Source organism: Gambusia affinis, linkage group LG15 (assembly GCF_019740435.1).
Source record: "Gambusia affinis linkage group LG15, SWU_Gaff_1.0, whole genome shotgun sequence".
Lineage (NCBI taxonomy): Eukaryota > Metazoa > Chordata > Actinopteri > Cyprinodontiformes > Poeciliidae > Gambusia > Gambusia affinis.
The window spans coordinates 13,461,379-13,479,140 of NC_057882.1; the positions used below are offsets into that span (position 1 = coordinate 13,461,379).

General features: G+C 38.2%; 1 protein-coding gene across 8 annotated transcripts in view; it reads right to left on the reverse strand.

Moving 5' to 3' along the window:
- Positions 1 to 17,762, reverse strand: part of msi2b (musashi RNA-binding protein 2b) — a 293,528-nt gene that overhangs the window by 47,916 nt on the left and 227,850 nt on the right. For 7 of the 8 annotated variants that reach the window (XM_044140959.1, XM_044140960.1, XM_044140958.1 and 4 more), the window contains exon 10: positions 12,751 to 12,825. In XM_044140959.1, coding sequence (XP_043996894.1) covers positions 12,751 to 12,825 — 75 coding nt within the window. Of the gene's footprint in view, positions 1 to 5,562; positions 5,810 to 12,750; positions 12,826 to 17,762 lie in introns of those variants that run through there. The other variant, XM_044140964.1, reaches the window with a different exon arrangement.

A 17,762-nucleotide genomic window follows, 5' to 3' on the forward strand; every position in this document is an offset into this window, starting at 1 on the left:
TTGAGGAAACATGGGAGAGTGGTGAACGTTCCCAGGAGTGACTGGTAAAATCACTCCTAGGTCATAAGTCAAGTCAAGTTTATTTGTAGAGGACATCTCAGTAACAAGACAGTTCAAAGTGCTTTACACTATAAAAACACAATGCAGTAACCAATTATGAAACATGCAATAAACATTCAATTTTGTCAAATGCCATCACCAAATTCATGAAGCAAATCTATGAATATATCGATCAATATTCCACTTACTGCTAACCAAATTCAAATCTAAACAGGTGGGCCTTCAGTCTTGATTTAGAGGAACTCAGTGTTCCAGGTTCTTTGCAGTTTTCTGGAAGTTTGTTCCAGATTTGTGGTGAGTAGAAGCTGGATGTTGCTTCTCCGTGTTTGGTTCAGGTTTTCGGGGATGCAGAGCATCATTGAAACAGAACACCTGATTGGTCTGGAAGGTTGATACAATGACAACATGTCATTCAGTGATTTATAAACCTTTTTTTTTTGTTTAAAAGTAGATTTTTTTTAAGTTCATTCTCTCAGCAACAGGAAGCCAGTGTAAAATTAGATGCAATTCAATTTATTCACAGATCTCCAATTCACAACAAATCTCTAAAAATCCTGAAGAGAGGTCATCATCTTGTGAGCTTAATCGCAAACAGACTTGAGTTATGCAGCAGGACGATGAGCAAAAGTCCACCAGCACATGTACTGGTCCAAATGGGTAAAAATTAGCATCAAAACCAGCAGGGGATTTTCTTTTCTTTTTCAGGATCCAGGGAGTTCTGGGAAGCTTTTATCGCTTAGTATGTGGAGCACTGTCTTATATATATTGAGTTTAGTAAACTTTTCTTCAGGATCAAAAAGAATAAAGTGTGGGAAAAAAAAAAACTTCAAAGAATCCTAATCCTCATATAAACATATGATATTCTGTCACAGAGCTTATTTGATGCCAGTCATTTGGCACAAAATCAGAGCTGAACCAGATCCGTTCTGCTCATTCTTCCCGCCAGGGACTTTGGTCTCTTTTATTCACACTGTTTGGGATTGTCCAAAGATCCAGGATTTACGGACCAAAGCAATATGTCGTATTTATAAAATGGAAGTAGTTGCTTTTCTGTGTACATTTGTTTAATAATGACTCACAGCTGAGTCACAGGGTTAGGAGAACCAGCTAGCTGGACTGACTGCAGTGAAGAAAGTCGTTGCTCAAAGATGGAAGTCCCCATCACAGCACAGCCTTCACTCATTGGCTCAGACGATATACAGACAATGCTTATCGCTGAGACTATCTTCAGCAAGAATCAGTGCTGCAAACTCCAAGTACTGTGGACTCCTGGACTGATTTAATAGATAAATTAAACAGCAGCTTTCAAAGTAGGAATTCTAGAGTAAAGATCTATGCTTGATGGTGAATTTATGGGAGAAGATGGGGGAAGATTACGGGAACTAATCTCTGTTCTACTTTGTGTTGATGTCTTTTCAGTTTATTAAAATGTTCAAAAAGAGTTTACAAAAGGGTGTGCTCAAAAGATGACGAATACTAATTAAAACTCTTAATATAAACATAAGTGAGGAAACAAAAACATTCAAGTGTGACAAAAAAAAGAGAGAACAGAAAAAAAATCTGTTGTAGAACGTTTTTTTTCTTTCATGGCGCTGAACATAAAACACAGTATTTAATAGAGAACAAAGCCGATCTTGCAGCACTGTAGATTTATGACTGCGCCCACAGAAGAAGAGAGGCCACGACCTAAAGTGCTGTCCACTGACGTCAACCGTGAACACTCACCGCTGGGAATGGCGTCATGGCGTCATGGCCCCGCGGAGCTCAGAGAGCCTGCCTGTGCCATGTGTGTGCGAGCTGCAAACTGTCAAGAGAAGCACACAGGAAAGCACAGAAAGTCCCTCCGCTTTTCACGTCTTCAAAAGCAATCCCTAAGTGTCACCTTTGTGTCTCTGTGCTTTCAAGTGAGCGAGTCCGAGATGTACTGTTGCACGGTCATTGAAGTGTGTAAGCTCACGCTTCCAGTCGTCGGGCCCTATTTTTAGGCCTGCGACTCGTGGAGTGGCCCGGCCTCCGCAGACCCATCGGGCTAATGATCAGCATCGGCAATTAAAGCCAATCTGTGAGTCAGTGTGGCATCAGGAGGGCCATCTGCTTCCAGCCCTGTAGCACTCACTCTGGCCTGTGGGACCACTTGCTGGGGTCACAGCTCACCCAGCTTGCAGAGAAATGGTCACAAGATCTGGGGAGCAATCTGCCGCGCTGCTCAAGATCAATAGAAAGCCGTTCTGATGGCGGAACGCTGCGTCTCCCGAGTGCCGTCAGGAGCCAAACAGCGAGCTCTTTCTCGTGGAGGACAATGTTGCATGCAGCCATGACACCAGGTAAGCTCCGTTTGAGCCTCAGGCCAGTGATTCTTTCCGCCTGCTCCCCCTCCGCAGCCAAGATGTGTAGTCAGTGGAAAATATATAAGACGTCTGAATATTCAGAGGGTCAGATCTGCTGATAATGACTCGGCGTGGCGTCCCAGCACACATTAGCATCCGCCTGGGAGGTAATTAGCTATAGCCAAGACGAAGGACAAAACATCTATGAAAGATTTTTACTTTTGAAAATAGAATAGGAGGGGTAAGTGTTTAGACGGCAGTTATCTTTGTTTTGTTAAATATTACCTTTCTTTTCCTCTTTTAACTGAATTTAAAAACACTTCCCAAAACAGAATGCAAAGAACATCAGATTCCCCTTCAATCCCACCAAGGCCTCCGCCATTCTTGCAGCTGTATCACCAAACAGCCACCTTTCCTCCAGCTTCCAAATGTGGTTCAAAGACTCGCTGGGATATCATCCATCTCAATATATTTCTATCTCCTTGCCGCAGACAGTAGCTAAACACTAGGAGGCTAGGTGGTATTTCAGGCCAGTGCTCAGGTGTGACCTCTGGTGGATTTATTAAATGCTTGGTTTACTCTGCTCCTGTTCGTAGGGTTCATTCACCCTTCAGAGGTAGCCACTATCATCTTAGTTACGCAGGTCAGCATTTCTCCTTCCTAACAGGGTAAACCTCTCTGACAGGTAAAGTAAGGTTAACAGGTCAGCAGGTTTCCTATCACTATTATTTACAGCTGTATAGAGCCCATTTGCGTCTCTCAATGGTCGGACATTGAACTGGCTGATTTGTTGCCTCACTTCTTTCACTGGATGGATCAAGACAAAAGTTTGACAAAATATTCGTACTCCTTCAACTTTTTCCACAATTAATCATACCAAATGCATTTTGTTTAGATTTTGTATGATAGACCAACTCAAGAAGTGAAATTTTATTTATTTTTTTTCAAAATTAGTTTTTTTAAAATATGTTCAAAACACACCAACTCCACATTAAAACACAGTAGTGGTAGAATCAAGAGGTTGGGAGGCTTTTCTTAGGCAGGGACGCCGAAGATAGAATAAGAAAACCCATGGTAACTCTGGAGGAGCTGCAGAGATCCACACCTCAGATAGAAAAACTATTATTTGTCATGACTTCCACAAATCTCTTTACTATGTAAGAGTAGCAAGAAGAACTCCAATGCTGAAAGAAAGTCAGCTTTTTCCTAGTTTACTTATTTTTGCATTTATTTCAGCATATATTTTCTTTTAATGTAATTATTTATTATTATTATTATTATTATTATTATTATTATTATTATTATTATTATTATGTAGGAGTTTTGTATGTGTTTTTTTTTTGTTCTTGAAAGTGGTGTATACTTTCTGCTTATGCTCCACATCATTGCGCCCTGGTATATGTAAACACATTTGTTCTGTATGCAAAAATATCTATAAAAATGTCAATCAGAAGGAAAAAGCCTGAAGAAATCCCATTTGCAATTTTTTTTTATTTTTTATTTTTATCAGTCACAAACAAAAAACAAAACACTACATATGGCTGAAAGCACTGCATGTCTGCCTAAACATGCCGTCCTCTAATGTGAAACACCGTGGTGGTAGCAACATGCTGTCGGGACGCTTTCTTTAACTGGGAGACGAAAATCTGTCAGAGTTGATGGGATGATGGGTGGAGCTAAACACTGAAAGAAAAATCTGGCAGAGGCGGCAACAGACTTGACATTTGAGCTGCTTTCTACCCAATCAGATTGAGTTTGAGCAATTAAAAAAAAAGGCAAAGATTTTAGCGTTTTGATGTGTTAAGCTGATGGAGACATGTCCCACAAGAATACAAAGTATTGACTCAAGTGAGATGAATACAAACGCACAACACATTTTCAGATTTTTAGATGTAAAAAAAAACAAACATAATTTTCCTTCCACTTCAGCTATGGCTGGAGCTGGAAAAATATTGAACAAACTTGAAAGGGACAAAGATATAAGTACCCACCGCAAGCCGTTCGAATTTCTTGCTCAGTACAAAAAAGAAGCAGCGGAAACCAGAACCACCTACTGGGCTCAGTCCTGTTTGCTTTCACGCAGCAAAATAACTCCTTTTCTGTCAGCTGGGGGAAGATGCAGTATGCCGTTCTGTCTTAGGCATGGCTGGTTGATCGAGACGGAGATACTGAACATAGAAGGATGGAGCCTTCTACTGTTCTTCACCACTCAGCATATCTGCCAGGGAACTAAGTCTGACGGAGATAAGGAGGAAGTCATACAAGGACGGGATGAAAAAGATGAAGGAACAAACCAGAATGCAATATTTTTTTATGTTTTTGTATCTCCATACTCTTAAGGTTGTCAACTAACCCACTGCTCTTTCTGCTGCTCATACCCCTGACTTCTCCAGTCCTTAATTATCTGAGCCATCTTTCTCTTACTACTTAAGAAGCTGACTCACTGGACTTGAGTCACTGTTTGTCTGTCAAGACATCTGAAATAGCCAGATGACTTAGTGTTTTGTCTTTCACTCACTTGCTCTCTCCTTTCTTTCTCCCCCTCATGGGACCCCACTAACGTCTTCATCCCTGTTTTTTTTTTTTTTTTTTTTTTTTTTCCAGAGCAGCATAATGACCTCCTAGCAGCAGCCCTAATGGAGCCATAATGGTCATTTATGCCAGGGGAGGCTCAGAGGGCACGGCTGCAGAGGCATCGAGTGGCGCAGGGAAAGAAAAAAAAAAAAAAAACGTCGGAGTGGCGGAAAAGTCCCTTTTTCTCTTCTTTCGCTTCTTTTCTCAGTCTTTGAATGAATACGACGTTTCTGTGTGTGCACATTCAATTGTGCACTCCTGCGCGTGGAATGAAAGGAACCGATACACGACTGGTTAACAATGGGGGGAACACAATATGAATGTATGAGGGGTGTATGGCTGCTTTTCATGTTCACTTCTACAGCTTATTCACGAGCATAATGCACATATACACACTACATTTTCTTTTTAATTACATTTTCCTCAGACAAGCTACTTATTCATGCATACAGCATTGAGTACACACAATGGGGTGCGCTGCCATTCTTAGACCTCTTCATATTTCTTCTTCTATATTTGCTGCCACAGCTGGGAGGGAAGACACTATACAGAAACTTTCTGTGCATACGCTTAACTATGCAGTTATTGCTAAGAAAAAAAAAAAAAAAAAAACACTTTCTGCCTGGCATTTGCATTTTTATTATGCACAGCACACCCAGGGAATCTTCGCCGTATCCTGTCTTAGTCTAAGGTAATCTAGGACAAGTAAACAACAGTGGAGTGTACTGTAACGTTGGGATTAAACAGCTTATTTCTACAGATGTAACCGCGAATCCTTTAATCAACTGAAGTCCTCCAATGCAGACACCTGGTTCAGACGCAGCACTCGCTCCTCTGGGCGCCGCCAGCTGAATAATACAATGGTGCATTTATCAGCAAACTAATGCTAATTAGACCGCTGCATAAAAATGAGAATAATGTACAGTAACATCCCATATGCCTTGTCAGCTCCAGCTCCCTCTGTTTTCCACCGATGCTCACAGCTGTCCTTTTTTTTTGGTCTTAAATTGGAAACAAAATGGCATCCCACTGCTCTGATATGAGAATCAGACGCAGTTCTCCACAGGTGGTCATAATGTACTTTGTAATCTTTTGCCCAGATGGAATAAAAAACATCGGCATGATATTAATACAAGAATATATACATGATGTTAAGTTAAGAATGGTTTGTTCTCCCCAAACAGGATGTAGAAATCTTTGAGCCCCAACAACGCAACAGGAGGCGATGACTTTCATTTAAATCAGGACTGCAGAAACTCTCCGCTTCTAACGCCATCTGAAATTATTCTCTGTCCAGCTGTTTTTTTCAACTGCTTAACATTAAGTTAGTTAGCGTGGCACGCTCTTTAAAGCCTAACAGAATGGAAGCAGGGGTCTTTTGTACCTCAATTTAATTCAATAACAGATTTGATTTTGGGCTTTGCTTTTTGAAGTCAAATAAATTTCAGCTCCGAGGTCTGATTAATTTAGGTGAGCTGTGTGCTCGGCTGCTGTGTATTTGATTTTTTCACTTTTTTTTTTTTTTTTTTTTTTACTCTTTGATTGCTGCCCCGGCAGCAACGCTGAGCTGTGTTCAACGCTGTTCGTGGTGAATGTTACTTTTATCTTATCCCTGGATTAATGCGGACATCTCTCCAAAGCAGCTGCAATCTGGAGTTACTCTCTCTGAGAACAGTTAATCCCCTCGATTGGAAAACATTTTACATGCTGTAAGTAAGTTTTTTTTGAAGAATAAAAAATTAAGTACATGAAGTAATGAAGTTATTTCTGATTAAAGACCAAATTTACCAAGTCAGTTTGAATTTGATTCACCCCACTGAACCGCTCATGGTTCTTGAACATTTTTATGGTCAAATTTCACTCTTTTCCAGAATCAAATTTGAGAATTTCTACAGTTTTTTTGGTCTTCAAAACTAAAAAACTTAATTAGTTTATGATACACGTTTATACTCTGATCGGGTTAAAATTTGCGCCACTCAAAAACTGGATGAATAAATAATCATTTAGCAATAATAATAATAAAAAAAACTGTCTTAAAATATTCTACACTGCGTGCAGTAACATTACAACACTACAAGCCTGTCAAGGCAAACAATAATATAAACTCCAGTTTTCTTTAAGACTGTATTTAGTGTTAAGCATACATAAAAATAACATTATAGCATCAACAAAAGAAAATAAATCAATGTAAGGCTTCTAAAATGGGATTTCCTACGAATAATATAACAATCAAGCAAGTTTCTACTCTTAAAGAAGCTGTTTGATGAATAAAGAAAGGCTTTGGTTTTCGATGCTCTTAATTTGCTACACGCCCCTAACCATTTGTTATTCCACAGCAATGGCAAACACTGCTGTTTCTCTTGATTGTCGACACATCCGTCAGACAGTAATGTCTGAAATTAAGTTTCAATTCAAAGTGAAGTTCCCGCATTAGGCTGAAATTATGCAGTCACGAGGTAAACAGTGTGTAATTTGCAACAGTGCATATAAAAGACAACTCAGAATTTTAAAACAACGCACGGAATTGAAGAAGCTGTCGCTGTCAAACACTTTCCATTTTCTTTCGTCCTTAACAATTCACAGCATTAAAGCTAAAAAAAAGGGGGCAGACATGCTTAAAACATATGCATTTTGAATATGATTTTTCTTTTCAAAAAGTATGTAAATAATCTTTTGAAGCTTTATAAGAATAACCCTGATTTTTTTAATTTTCTTTGTTTGTTTTCTATTAAACTGAAAGGAGATGGTATGAAATGCTGGCAAGGCCATTCATGCATTATGTATGCTGCTAAACCCGCAAATATTTTACTGACACTTCATTCTGCCAGTGTGCATTACTATTTGTTGTGACCAGCAGATGTGTCATGAAGCCATCACACCTCCTTTATGATTCCTGCATGCATGTGAGTCCTGCGACAGGAGAGAAGTCGAGTCTGAGCCCTTGATCCAAACGTTCACTTTAAACACATCCACTAGGCTGATGATCATTTATTTCTAATCTTCTATCGCTTCATAAGACGTATTAAAACATCACACAGCTGAGGAATATAATCTCTGTGAACTAATCCTGCATCTACAATTTTAGGCAACGCCTTACTTCAATTCATTTTGAAAACACGAGGGAAAAAGAAATGATGTGACTTATGTAATGCAAGTTTCTTCAAAGAGTTGCTGTAGATGCTGTTGGCTGTGAGCAGGAATTATCTCCAGTAGCAGTCTGTTTTACAGCGATTCAATGAATGCCTCTGACTAAAGACATTCTGTTGTATAATAGTCCCATGCAGAAGATACTCAGGGTTGTCTGGAATGTAAATGCCACTGGTTTCACAAGAGATGAACCAGGAATGGCTGGTGTCTGTAACTGACTGATTTTTGCCTTGATTGGTGAATGCGAGACTTCTCCAAACTGTAAACACATCAGGCACAGCACTACCAGGTTACTAAGTTGTTCCAAAGTGGAGAATACTACAAAGTAGCTATTTTTAGTAACAGTTTGGTGCTTTAAAGTACAGACCCAGAAGCTCTCACAAGCCATTTGGAAAGGAACTGGAAGTCGAGAGAAGATACCACTCCAAAAACAGGAATTATACCAAAGCGCAAGGCATTATGGGTAAGGCATTAATAAACAGGCAAGTCTAGCACTAGTGTGAGAAACAGCTTGTGATGGCAAAAACAAAAGAATTTCTACAACCGCTACAATCTGACGCCACTCCATTTCTGTTTACATTTTGCAAAGAAGGAAGTTGCATTCAGTGTCTTACAGAGTTTTATGTCGTTTCCTTCATTAGTGCAGTGCCACCATAGGTAAAGGTTGAACAGTTTAGTTTGCTTAATAGAGTACAGTGTGAAAGCAAACCTCACAAATTGAAAATGGAGCAATTTTGGTCCTCAATCGAATCAAGTATACTGCTGTACTATCAGGGGTGAAAACACCCTAAAATTCTAGGATCGATTTTTTTTTTGTTCAAAAAAATTTGTCAACACCCTATCGTAACAGCATGAATGTCATAAAAGTTTGAAAGCTGTTCCTATATCCACTTATATTACAAATTTAAAAGAAAAAATGGTCAAAGATTGAATAGAAATGGACCAGGAACTTCTGATCTGTCTGTCTTTAGCCTCAGCTGGATGGAGCCTGGATGTCCCTGTTGAGGTAACGGACTCAAATCTACTTGCTTGCACAAACAAGTTTCTGACATGCTGATCTGAACTGATTTACATCAGCAGTTTACACTATATTGATGATGTAACAAGCAAACAGCTTAACTACACTGAATGTTTATGATGCCCATGACTGCTTGAAAAAAGAAAAGAAAAAGAAAAACACACTGCATAAAATCAATAGAAAATACATTTTGTGATCAATGTTTGACATAAATGACAGTTTTATAAACTTCTTATGAGCTGCTGAGTTTAAATAATGACAGGAGACTTTGACTCGGGTTCAGTGTGTGTCTCCTTCTGTTTTACCTTCTGCTTTCTACACTTGAACTGTTTGCTTCAGCCACAGAGATGTCAGCTTTGATTTCTCTTTCTCTCTTTAGGTTTTATTGAGTTTTTCTACTTAATTCACTGTTTCGTCACTGATCAATGTTTTATCACTGTTTTATCTTGACAGTTGAACATCTATCTAACCCCCTCACCCCCTTTTTAGAGCTCTTGAGGTTTACTAGGTGTAAAGAAAAAAAAAAAAATAGAATGCTCTGAAAGGCTGCCCACAATTTATGCCTCTTGGACGTCGAGCGCTTTTCCTCAGCGCTGTTTATATGCGGGAGTGTTTCAGAGAGGCTGTATACAGTGAGAAAAAGATTCACATCTTCAGACTGAGGATGCTTTCTGCTATCTTCCCGAGGTAGGACACTAGTCAATATTTAGCCCGAGGTTATTTAATTTAGACAAGCAGTTTGATTCATACATTAAAATTTCCAATTACCTGTCAAGAGTTGAGCGAGCCCCGAGGAGGCTGTTTTAATCATACAGCTTTATCAAACTCTTTAAATTGAGTTTAACGGGGATAGGATCAAACATTCTGCCTCAGGGAAGGTGATATCCCTTAATTTGGTGAAAATAGTCAACATTTTGAAAATCCATGTTTGATTACTTATACATAATAAATACTTAGCACTGCTTTCCATTTCTAGTCCCTTTCTGCAGTCTGATCTAATTCATGTAAATGTTTCTTAAAGGACTGATAAAGACCCCTAAAGGAACAGTTTTATCCAGTTCCACTGAGAAGTGTATTTACTCTCATCATCTCGGTGTATATTATGTTAATTTAAGGTTTTTAAAGATGTAATTGTAGTGGGATTGTTATTCCAGAATGATACAAACAAAATCAGGGTATTTTTTTAAAGCACTGATCCAGGTACACCTGGAAAACAAGCTAAAGTTGTAACCGGTGACTCCTTGAGCTTTAACTAAAGAAATAGTCTTATCTTTATTTAATGGACCACTTAGATTGTAGCATCTTTATAGTAAACTGAAGGGACAGACTAAGTGATGCTTCTACACCAATGGCTCACAAAACAATTATGCCAAACAGAAACCCCAGACGTTTTAACAAATGCCACACAAGGACACGAAACTCGGTCATCACGACAGAGTAGACCAAACAGATTCTTGTGAATTCAAGAGTCATCAACATCAAGAAAAGAATTGGGAATGGGAATTCTGTTTGAGGAGAAAAAATATTCATCCACATTAAATTACTGAACAAAAAGAAGTCTGCTCTCCTCACCATAGACGCCTGAAGGAAACTGAATGCCCTTTGCCCATTTAGATCTGTCATCAGTTCATCCAAAACAGTCCATATGATTGTAACCCAAAGTGTCTAACACATCCAGGGCTGAGAGACAGCGTGTACTTCAAAACATTTTAACCATTCTAAATCATTTTGAAAAGGGGAAAATAATAATCTGCTCAGAGTTTTTCTATCCCCTTGACAGCTGATTTTGTGTCCAGGAACATCTTTGACCAGTGACAGAAAACTGATCGTTCCAACCAACATCCTTTCCTCTGAAGGAAAGGATGTTGGTTGGACGGTTTGGGTCAGATGGTTGATACTTGGAAGAAAACTGGAACGGAGCCCGTTTTCTCTGGAACAGACGTAGCTGGTTGAAATTTCGTTTCTGTAATTCCTCTGATGCCTTAAATTTTACAGTCGGTGCTTAAAGGCCAAAAGCCAAATCATAGGGAACCAACAATTTTAAATTAAGTCTACTGTCCTAATAATAAGAAGAGCAGATAAGTAACAAGCCAGAAGTTAACCACCATATTCCTAACAGCTACACCAAGTTATTGATTTTTTGGGTTTTTTTGCAGCTCTGAGAGACATTTATCCAAGGTATTAGTGATGATCTCCGGACTTCAGATCATTTACAATAAATTCAAAAATAGGCACTAAACTGTTTTAAAATAATTAAACTGTTTGTTGTTTACTCATTCATCACTCAGATAGATAGTTTAAATATATCTTTAAAATCCTTAATGTAATATGATTTTAATATACACAATGAGTTTATGTAAACTCCTCACTGGCACTTCATCTCATTAACCTTCAGGTATCATAATGGACATTTTGGTCCACTTTAACAACTTTTTTGCCTCTGTAAGAGGACATTTTTTGCAAGAGAGACAATATTTTGACAAATATAGGTATTTTTTCCTCTAAGGACCATTAGAGAAATGCTACCTTCTGAGAGAACAAAAAAGTCTTTTTAAATAAAAATCAACGGTAACACAAGGTGCTACTGTTTTCATAATATCATGGCAAATGTTAAATATCTGGTTATTTTAAATGAGAGTTGTGCAGTAAAGTTTTCATAGAATTTGTTTTTTGGAAAGTGGACATTTTTGTCCTCAATGAGTTCCAAGGACAGAAAATTTAACTGACATATGTTGGTTAAGAATCCAATTTAAATTATTTCCAAAGTAGGGACCAAAATAAATTATTGTCATACAAACTCCAGACCTGGATTATGTACATTGACAACTTATCTGTGCTTTGTATTCTCCCGTTCCTTCAAATAACATTGTGGTCAAGCCTAAAACCAACATATGCCTCATCTGCAGGTGGTCACAGCTGGACCCCCTGTCTTACCATTTCTGAATCCATTTCACAAAGAATATTACAGAGATCTGAGCTTGCTGCGCGATATTTCCCATTCTGTCTCATCAGTGGCAGGAATGATGTCTGGCATGGCAAACGGAGTAAGGGTAAGCTCCCTAAATAAAGCATGAAATTGACAGGATGCCTGTCTAAGTGAGGAAAGCACAGAGCCAGCAGCCCCTGAAGACGCACGCAGGTACAGCTGCTCACCTCCAGGCGTCACGCCTCCCATTTGGACTTCCATTAAAGCGCCCGGCGCTCTGAGTCAACACTTTTAATGCAGAAAATGACTTTATTTTCCATTATAAGGTCCACATTTAAAAATCTTCCAACACAAAGAGCTGCTCAGCTTTTCCACCTCTCCACAGAGGAATTTGCATACATTGGGCCACTAAAGACACCAAATTTTACCAATTTCAGAGGCTTGGTCATGGTTGTGTTCGAGTGTGGGATAAAAAAGTCTGAGCAATTTCCTTCGCCACGAGTCTGCTTTCAAAACCTTGTTGGGAAAACTCGACACGTAGCACGTTTACACCCTGCAGATGATTTGGTGACTGACGTGTATACTGATGAAGATTTATGTCTCTAGATTCAAATGTGAGCGTGCGGCTACATGTGTGTCTCATTGTGCAAAAAAAGAAACCAGGTGCAGGACACATTTCAGGAGAGCCGTTGACTCACCGGGGAACTGGTAGCTGTAGCTGGGTGCAAATCCAGTGTATCCGCGGCCATACGTTGCCACGATGTTAGGGTAACCTTTGTTGAGGAGAAAGACGAAGAAAAAAACAAAAGTTAAGAAAAGAGATAAACGTCACCAAATAATTTCAAAAGACACTCTGTTATAGTGTAGTGTGTGTTGATATGGGTAGATAAGTACAATAAATAATGCATTATACAGAGCGATATAAAAGCGGTCTCACTCCCTTGAACATTACATCCACAAACCAACGGGGGGAAGTAGTACATAGTGATAAAGGTAAAGGAAAATGTTACATGGGTTTGAAACATTTCATCATTAAAAAATAAAAGCATGGTCTGTATTGGTGTTCTGGCTATGTCTCTAGCAGCTATGGAAACTTAGATGCGGAACATTTAGCAAATTTCGGTTTTGCTAAACTAATATGCTTTGATTCAAACGGCTGCACCGAGGCTCTGCCAGGAAGATCAGGATGGTTCTCCATCTCATGCTCAAGTGCTTTAAAGCTCGTTTCTTAAAGAAATTCTTTGGATTCAGCTCAATTTATTTTTACAGTAGAGCTTCTCAGTTTTTCCCCCCTCACTTCTGACCAGTTCGAGAGAAAACAACCTCCCCACAGCATGATGAGGTCACCACCATGTGTCATCATGGGGTGGGTGTGCTCAGGGTAATCAGCAGTGAAAGGCTTTCGGCAAAGTGAAAACAGGACTTCTTGTTGCATGAACACTTAATTCATAGAGTGCAAGAGCAGTGCAAAATGGTTGTCCTGACGACTGATTTTCACACCTGGTCTGTGGATCAGGTGTGAAAATCAGGTGAAAGTTACCATGTGCCATTTGGCCATTTATTTATTTTTGTGAGTTTCATATTTCATATTTAAAAACAAAAATCAGTTTGTGACGCCAAGAAGAACAGACAAAAATAATTTAAATTCTTACTTTCTTTATGCTGCAAAAATACAACATAGGTTTTACACAAAAACACAGAAACACTCCTAAAACATTTTTTTTATTAGCTTCACGTTTAAAAGGAATTCCCTTTTTTCATTTTTTTGTTAGATTTATTAAGAGACTCTTTGGAGGGTCTTAGCGGCCACATACGTATCTGTACCTGAAGGTTAAAGAATCCTGCTTTAGGAGGAACATGTGCCATATTTCCAGATAATAGATTGAACGGCGTTCAAAGAGAAAGTCAGAATATTCTTTTATAATTTAATTCTGCTTTAAAGTTCTCCACAGATTTCTCCCTGACCTGCCTGGAGAGTGTTTTGTTCTCCATGATGCTGTTGATTCCCTAATTGTGTCAAATGAGCTTTTGAAACTTTCACAAAACAGATTTATACAAAGCTCATATTGCACACAGGGAATCATCAGCATTTCGTAATTAGGTGTTTCCTAAAGGTCATTAGTTTAATCTGAGTTTATTAATGGGGTTGAAAGTAAATGAAACCAATCATATTTTTTACAAATTTTTCTTCCATTTCAAAGTTAGTTTGTTGGTTTATCCCATAAACTCCCAATAAAGAACATTGAAAATTGTCGCAATGACATGACACAAATGTAGAAAAGTAGAAGAAGCACAAATACTTTAGCAAGGCATTCATCCAGTCTAATACAAACAATCTATACCGTTAGAGAATCCGAGTTAGATGGAGCCCTCAGATTCATTTAACTCTGCAAGAGAAGTTTTCTTATCATCCTTAAACAACAACAACAACATGCCTGAAATAACCGAGCTTCACATTTGGGACTGTGACACCTCTTGAATACAAAGTCTAGGGTCGTTTCCCTTGTTTGAAAAATAGCAATAAGCAAGGAGAGATTTATTTTGTGTGCTTTAAACCTAATAAAGCCTTGTTGACTGAAAAGCATTCTCTGTAAGCAGAGTTTAACAACAAGCAGCTCCCTCAATCACTGGTTGTCTTTCACAACTGCGTCAGCCTCTAATCACGATCATGCTGCTTTTGTTGCTTCGGATGAAGTCTGGGGGCTGCTGTCAGAGATCTCAGTGATTCATTTAGTCGGTAAAATTTTACAAGGATAGCTATAAAACTGGAGCCTACCCTTCTCTTTCTAAAGAGGAAAATATCATCATTTCAAATCCAACCATTACGAACTGCTTACATTCTACACAATCTGTCAAAAATGCACCCATTTAGTCAATCAACTACCTTCAGAACAGGTTGTGGTGTTTTTCTACTTATGCATTCTCATATTCATGCATGTTTTTTATTTTTTTTTTTTTTTTGTTTACATCTTTATAGAGGCTGGTAATTGGGAGCTGGCATCAGATTCGCTACGGTTTGAAACCAATATACAAATACAACTAGCCTTTTCTTTTGTAAATGGCAAGTTCATTTCCAGTCTTTTGTTAACCACAAGCTCTCAGGCATTTTTATAGCACCATGTAATAACATTTTATAGCAGGCTCCTGGAAATGATGCCACCCATTTATGTTCTATCTCCACCATTGCAGAAAGGTTCATTTTTAAATATGGGTAGATTTTTTTATTTTTTTTTTTAGACATAAAAGCACAGAAAAGCATAACATTTAGACATAATTTAGTTTTATTGGTTGAGTCAATGTTGTATCATTAATTAAAATTAAATTACACAATGTTTTTTTCCCCGGATCTGATATAAATGTTCACAGGGGTCACTAGCGCCTTATTTTATGTTCATAAGCCAATCTGTTCAGAGAAACATCAAATGAGAGCATCTGGCTTTGGCAAAAACAACTTAATGGATTCTTTTTAAAGACTTTTTTTTTTTTTTTTTAGAACAGGCTAGACACAGCTGGGGATGCAATGATCATAAAGCCAACGCTTTTTGTCAAATAACGCCAGATAACCTCTTCTACCAAATCATAACCGCTGCACAAACCTTTTCACAGTGATGTAATACTGTTGTCGTTAAAAAAAAAAAAAAAAAAAAAAAAAAAAAAATATATATATATATATATATATCCTTTTTCAATATTTTGCTTTTTATGGGACACAATTTATTTTTAAATCTCACCAGAAGTATACAGAACACAAAACCTCATGAGGTCATTTTTACTTAGCAAAAAAAAAAAAAAAAAAAAAAAGGAAGTTATTTAAAGGCGTTAAGAGGGAATGTCGGAGACAGGTGCAACTGATAAAATGCTTAATTAAATCAAAGGTTTAATTGATCATTAGTAAGTGTGACCACCTCTGAAAAAGTAGGAATCTTTTTACAGCCCACTCGTTTGAAGCGTTCAGGTGTGTGTCAGCAGAAGGCCACTGAGAAAAAAAAGCAGCAATGGTCTTAAAACTGACGGCTGGTTCAGCTCATCAATCTTTGAAAGAGTTTTAATGACATTTTATGACAATTTAAAGTTCATCATTTTACACTGGAAAACACTTGTGGTTTCAAAGAACCACAATTCTATTTCTGTTTTTATGTTTTTAACAACAATAATTTTAAAAGTAAAAAATGCAACAACAACAAAAAAGGATGGATACATTTTCTTCAACAGGATTTTGATATCTGTGGATTGAAGAAAGATGGATTAAAGATACTGTCTTTTGGATCTGAAAGATATCACTGCTGCTTTTAGTTTCTGCCTGTTGTGGAAATGAAGAAAACACTGATTCAAAACCTTTATTTGTTTTTCTATCTATATGTAAAAATTTAAGTTGTTTCTCTCGCTTTTAGTCAAAGTTGTCGCGCTGCAGACTGTGGACTTGCTGTGGCGGGACCTGAAGAGAGCCGGACAGATCCCTGCAAACCTCAAAATGAAGAAAAATTATTGAAAAGAGTGGGACAAAAACGATGTCAAGGTCATACGATGACTTCAAGTTATTCACGCTAAAGACGGGACTACAAGTTCAGTAATGTGAGTACACTTAGTATTTCTCACAAGGCTTTTCTGTTTTGACTATGTCAAACAAGTTAATTTTTGAAAGACTGAGGAGTGGTTTTCTCTTTTACATTGAAAGAATTTGGGGATGAAAACAAGGCAGAGGACATTCTGCATTAACTCTGAGTTCCTGGTATTTTCACCTTATGTAGGTATTTTTTATACCATGCGCAATGATTACAATGTAAATCCCACTACAATTACAATCAAGGTAGACTGGCAAATGTTCACCGATTAAAGTCAAATCTGGAGGAAACTTTAAATGGTGCACAAAAATTCTAAGCATTTCCTATTCGCTAAAACACACCCAATATGTGAATGCATAATTTAACTAGTATCTGTTCTGAGTGAAAGCGTCACTAATTTTAAATTTTAAAACGTATGATTAGCTTGGTCAGACTCGGATAGTGAGCATAAAAACTTTCAAATATTGACAAATGTGATTTGACTGTGGTGTCTGTAAACCAAAGTCTCTGTTGAGAAATCCCTGGGCGTCCCAATGAGGACAAAAGAGGAACTGGTGTCATTAGAAATATTTAAGAGCAGCAGATGCATTGTTCATCTGCTGTCATGATTCTTATTACAACCACAGACCAACCAGTTAATTAGCTGGACAGTTTTCAGACAGAAGCAGCTGTGGGCAACATATTGGGAGAGGATGTGAGGGAGCAGCCATTGGATACAAGAAAAACAAGAAATGTGAGAGGAGTAAAGGGGTGAGTTAGTGAGCCAGAGTGAAAGTCGGAGAGGATGGGAGCATCATCAAGGGTAATATGAACATAATTAACCCCTCTGATTATGAAATGTGTGTTAGTCTTTATTTGTTTTCCTTAAGCCATTACCGCTACCGATGATTTTTTTCTGAACTAAACTACTGGGAAAGGTGCAGTACTTAAAGGTGCAGTATGTAGGTTTTATACATATATAGAAGGAATACACCGCTCTCAACCAAAAAACAACCAATCAGAGCCAGAAGGAGGGTCTTATCGCTGTCATGCAACACAATGTACTTGTTGCTAAATGTGCTACTGGCGGAAAAATAACTTACTGTTACCAAGAGAATGTTGGTGACGTTTAGGCCAACTGGCCTAGCATTCACAACAAGATAGGAAAA